Source organism: Mandrillus leucophaeus, unplaced genomic scaffold (genome assembly GCF_000951045.1).
Source record: "Mandrillus leucophaeus isolate KB7577 unplaced genomic scaffold, Mleu.le_1.0 Scaffold18, whole genome shotgun sequence".
Classification (NCBI taxonomy): Eukaryota; Metazoa; Chordata; class Mammalia; order Primates; family Cercopithecidae; genus Mandrillus; species Mandrillus leucophaeus.
Genome location: NW_012101809.1, coordinates 3371372 through 3376579, shown reverse-complemented (window position 1 = coordinate 3376579; position 5208 = coordinate 3371372). Strand labels below are relative to the sequence as shown.

At 54.5% G+C, this 5208-nt stretch overlaps 1 protein-coding gene across 2 annotated transcripts in view; it reads left to right on the top strand.

Moving 5' to 3' along the window:
- Window positions 1-6: 6 nt before the first annotated feature.
- Window positions 7-5208, top strand: part of LDB1 (LIM domain binding 1) — a 13123-nt gene continuing 7921 nt past the window's right edge. For both annotated transcript variants that reach the window (XM_011977450.1, XM_011977449.1), the window contains exon 1: window positions 7-66. In XM_011977450.1, the coding sequence (XP_011832840.1) occupies window positions 42-66 (25 nt within the window). In that variant the 5' untranslated portion in view covers window positions 7-41. The remainder of the gene's footprint in view (window positions 67-5208) is intronic.

Genomic DNA, 5208 nt, shown 5'->3' with positions numbered 1-5208 from the left:
ACCGTGACTCGGCTGGGCCCCCAGCGGCGGGCGATGTGAAGATGTCAGTGGGCTGTGCCTGTCCTGGTGAGTGGGGCGCGCGGCCACTCGGCCCCTTCCTGCCCAGCCGTCCCCGCGGACCCCTCACCCCGTGTTTGTCGAGAACTTGTCTGGGGGGTTGTCGATGGCATGGGGGAGGCCAGGAGCTGGAAGGGCTACGCGGGGCCTCAGGCCGGCGGGGAGGGTTTTCCCCAACCGTGTAAATGCGCAGCAGTCCAGAAACACGGGGAGGAGACGCTGGGGGTGGCTTATGTGTATGTTTTTTTGGGGGGTAGGCTAATTGGAGAGAGGTTTAGGGGGGGCTGAAATTCTCAGAATTCCAGGTTGTTAGCCAATCAGAAGTGACTCTGGACTTTTGACCCCCCCCTTAGGTCACCATAGAGTTGTGATTGGCTGGTTTGGGCTGCCCCCCCTTCCCTGCTGCCCATTGCCTGTTACCTATCCTGTGACATCCCCCCCATGCTGTTTCTGAGTACCGTGTTTGCAAGGAGGTATTGAATGGGGCCCATCTTGCCCCCCCCTTCAACTTTTCCTGCCTGCTGCCAGGGAAGGTTGACCCTCCTGAGGCACCGATGGTACTCCTAAGAGATGCCAGATAATTGGACCCTTGGGTATGGCATCTCCGCCCTAGTGGGAGGGCAGGCTAGAAAATAGAGTGATTTGTGGAGAGGTAAGCTGGGGGAGCAATACTTGACCCAAAACCGAGAACTTGAGAGAGGACCCAGGCTCAGATCCCTGCCTCCCCAAAACATATCAGCTCTTGCCAGGGATAGCCTAGGTCTGAGTTTTTTTCCTGAGGGGCTGGTAGAGGCGTGGCAGGGGGCATCTACCTCACTGCCAGGAGGAAAGAGAGAAGCCATGCGACTGGAGAGGTAGTCTACAGAGGGCCTCACGGGCACACTGTCTCCATCCCAGGGACTCTGGGTCCTGGAATTGGCCCTCCTGCCCCAGACTGGAGTCAGCTTTCTCCTGGAAGTCAGTGTCCTTGAATGTAGCCCCCTTTGGCTACATACTTCACAACTGGACACCCCTCACTCCCCCACAGATCCTCACGGGAAGCTACCAGCGCGGAAGCTTCCTTGAAAATCATGTGACCCAGGCCAAGCTGGGCTGGGCAAACACTTCAGGTGCCTGCTGAGGCTGATATTTAAGGGGCATGGGTCCCAGAAGGAGGAATAAGAGAACCTGAGAGTCCTAGAATATCCGAGTATGGGAACCACTGGCTCCTGCTGCAGAGGGTTGGGGAGAAGAGAGGGAAGAGCTTGCCAAGCTGGAATCCTGCCTGGCCCCATCGTCTCTTCTCCTACCAGCTTGGTGTACATGTTTATGTGTGGATTTTCTCCTTTATAATTGCCCCATGCTGGGTACCCCGTTCAGATCCATCATGTTCTTAGCCCACCCCAGGGCCCTGACCCTCCATCACGGCACATGAGCAGAGCAGTTAAACTAAGGATCTGAACAAGCTAGAGGGATGAGTCTTAAATTGTGATTCTTAGTTCCTACAAATAACGGATAAGCTTGTATGTATGTATGGAGGGGTTGTCAGGCTGGAGGTGGATGGGAGGTTGGCCCTGAAGTTGGGGCAGGGTGGTGCCTGGGTCCAGTGGTAGGAGAGAGAAAATCTCTTCTTCTTAGTCTCTGGGAGCAGAATGGGAACAGGAAGAGGGCCCAAGCCCAGGGGTTTGTGGGTGGGTGGGAAGACAACTTCAGTCAGTGCCCCAGAAGGCATGTTCCTTTTGTGTCTGGTGGTCTGACTGAGGGAGACAGGGCAAAAGACAGGGAAGAGTGGGGAGTCTTTTTCCAGATCGTGAAGAAGGCTTGTAGATTGATGCCACAGAGGATGGATGGAGGTTAGACTTTAAGGAGAACCACATGGGGAGGGCTTCAGAGTAGACTGGAAGTGGGGAATAGTAGCAGTTGGGGTTAGAGAGGGGACCTGACTTGCGACTTGCTTGGATGGGGGAGCACAGGCTTGAACACGAGGGCAGCGTGGCAGCATGTAGCAGTCCAGGCCTGAAGACTTCCCCCACCTTGAGCAGCCCTGGGGTGAGGGCTGAGGCGCCCTGGCAGGCCGCCTGCCGCCTGCCTGCCTGCCTGCCTGTCTGAGTCTCTCCTTTGTGCTCTGCTGTCTCCGGGCTCCTCCTCCTCCCCCAGCCCGGCAGAGACAGCACATGCCCCACACATGTGACTGAGGGAAGCCAGAGCGCACACAGACCCACACACATGCACATGCAGAAACACCACAAGATACACACATACACACGCCCAGCTCCCATAGTGCTTCTGGGGTGAGGACCAGCTTCTGGGGCTGGAATGGCTGGGAGCAGGGAGAGCCTCTGCTAAAGGGCATCACCCTGAGCAATATGCTGAGGGGGCCAGGGCCTGTCTGGGGCAGCATGTGGCTCAGAAGGGTTAAGGCAGGGAGGAGTAGGGGGAGGGGAGGAGGCAGCAGTGGTGGCGGCTGGGAGCCAGGAGAGGAGGATGGCAGAGCGCCAGGCCAACGGGAGGCTGGGCACAGACAAAGGAAGGGGGGCAGGCACACTGGAGGCCTGGGTCAGGGAGCCCCAGGGGCCCGAGCAGGGGGCAGTGCTGGTACCTCATCCTGTGGGCTGGTGCTGGCTACTGTCCTTTGAGTCCCCACCTCCAGGAGGAGTACTTATCATCATCTTTGTCATTCTTTGCTGCTCCCTCCACCTCACCACCAATTCTAAGGCCTTCTAACTCAGACTTGCTCTTTTTAGCTGGACCTGTTCTGGCCCTGTGCAACTAGGTGGATCGGGTCAGAGCAGAGAAAGGAGCAGACTTCCTGGAGAAGGAGAACTAGAAGGCCTGTTTTGAATGGTTTGCCAGTCTTGATACATCTTGGCATTTAAGGGCCCCTCCACCCTACAGCAAGACTGGAGGGCCCTTGTAGTCCCTCCTGTCTGAGGAGACAGGCTGGGTCGGGGTTCTGAGCTCTGGGCTGGAGGCAAAAGCCAGAGCGCATTCCCCCTCCCCATATGGATAGTGATTTGAGGCCTGGCGGGGGAAGGGAGTAGGAATGGCTGCAGTAGGAATTGGCTTATATCTGGTGGATTTAGAAGTACAGGGTCCAACCCACCCTGGTCATCCTGTCTCAGTGGGTTCTGTTAGGATCTCACTGTTAGGATATTTGGCCCTATGTGCTATGAGGATCTCTTGAGGTACTGCCTGTGAATGCACTTTGGAAAGTTTAAAGGCAGTGGGGGAGAACTGGGACTACCCCAGAGGTAAGCTGTAAATTTGGGAGTCAGTGGGAATGTCTTAAGTCCTGGTGATAGGCTGTATGTTGCAGGGTCTGGCTGAATGTTATAGATTTCAGTATGTTTATAAAAGCTGGGGTTTCTTCTGTGGCCAGGCTGTGATGAGGAATGGTATGCAGGTTTCAGAGAGGGTGATTTATATAGGTTAAGTCCTTGCATAATAAATGATCAGGGTGTGTATGTAATAGGCTGTCACAGGTTTAGGGGTTATAACACAGTTTTGGTGTGTGTATTGAGGTCAGGATGCGTGTCGTAGGTCCCAGTGTGTATGGCTTAGACTGTGTGTGTGTGTGTGTGTATATATATATATCCAGGATTTGGGTATATTTAGGATTTGAGATATATCATACGTTGATGGCCAGGTGTGGTGGCTCATGTCTGTAATACTAGCACTTTGGGAGGCCAAGGTGGGTGGATCACCTGAGGTCAGGCGTTCGAGACCAGCCAACATAGCGAAACCCTGTCTCTACTGAAAATACAAAAATTAGCTGGGTGTGGTGGCATGCACCTATAAGCTCAGCTACTCAGGAGGCTGAGGCAGGAGAATCGCTTGAACCCAGGAGGTGGAGGTTGCATTGAGCCAAGATCACACCACTGCACTCTAGCCTAAGCAACAGAGTGAGATTCCGTCTTGGAAAAAAGATATATCACAGGTTGAAATGTGTATCAGATACTGATTTATGTGAAAGTGAGATGTGTTATTTATGTGGAAGATGTTCAGAGAGCCAGGTGCAATATTATTGCACAGTTAACTAGTGAATATGTCATGAGAAATCCTGTCCTTGGAGTTACGTGTGAATATAGTTGAGGGTAGGGGGAAGGGAGTAGAGAAACAGACACTCAAATTGCAAAGAAGGAAATAGAAGGTTTGCGCTCCCCCTTCCCGTGTGTGTGTGTGTGTGTGTGTGTGTGTGTGTGTGTACACTATGTGTTTTCCTTTAACTATCGGTCCAAGAGTAAGGTCTGGACCACTACCCAAGTTTTAGAAATACCCCCTCCTGCTACAACAAAATTACCTTAGGAAAAAAAATAGAAATACCTGCTCCCTCGGGATGCCCCTGCTGGATGGGAGAACAGGCCCTATCCACTAACCACACCTTTTTTTTTTTTTTTTTCCTGGGGTGGTGGGGAGGATTCAGCAGCACACTAGGCTCCTTCTGGGGACCCTTGGATGGCCAAGTTGGCTTTCCCTAGCTCTGACAATGCTTATTTCCCTGGCACCCACTTGTCTTCAGTGGTGGTGGGGAAGGGGGCTTCCTGTTAAGGGGGATCTAAGTCAAGGCTTGGAACTTAGCTGGGTTGGGGGCAGGGAAGCCTGGAGTATCCGCCTCCCTCCAATCAGTGTTTACAGGCTGATGTCAGAATGTGTGTCTGTCAAAAATAACCCCCTGGAGCCTCTCCCCCCAGCTTCTCCCGGATTTCACCAGGGGAGCCCAGGGTGGCATCCCAGGCCTGCCTTCAACCTGAGTGATCACAGGGGCGAGAAGGATTTGGGGGAGGTTTGGGAGGTGCTTTGAAGATCTTGGAGTCTGCAGAGAGGAGCCCGCCCTTCTCCATCTCTGCCAGTGGCTTTGGCCCTCCTGCTCACTCCTGATCACCTCGCCTAGGGCTCAGGGAAGGCGGGCTGCGTTTCGTTCCTGGCCCCCACAGGCTTCTCCTCCATCCAGGTCTCTCCTGGCCCAATCTGATCCGTCCCCTGTCTCTCCCAGTCTCTGTCTCTCTTTTGTTTTTCTCAGCAGTCCCTCCGTCCCAGCCTCCCTCCCTCCCTTGCTCTTCCTCTTTCCTCTCAGGGAGGGGGCGGGGCCGGTGGGGGCAGCTCCACCCTCCGCCCGCCCTGGGGCCTCATTCTGAGAGAGGCTCGGAGAGAGCGAGCGGGGAGGGAGGGAGG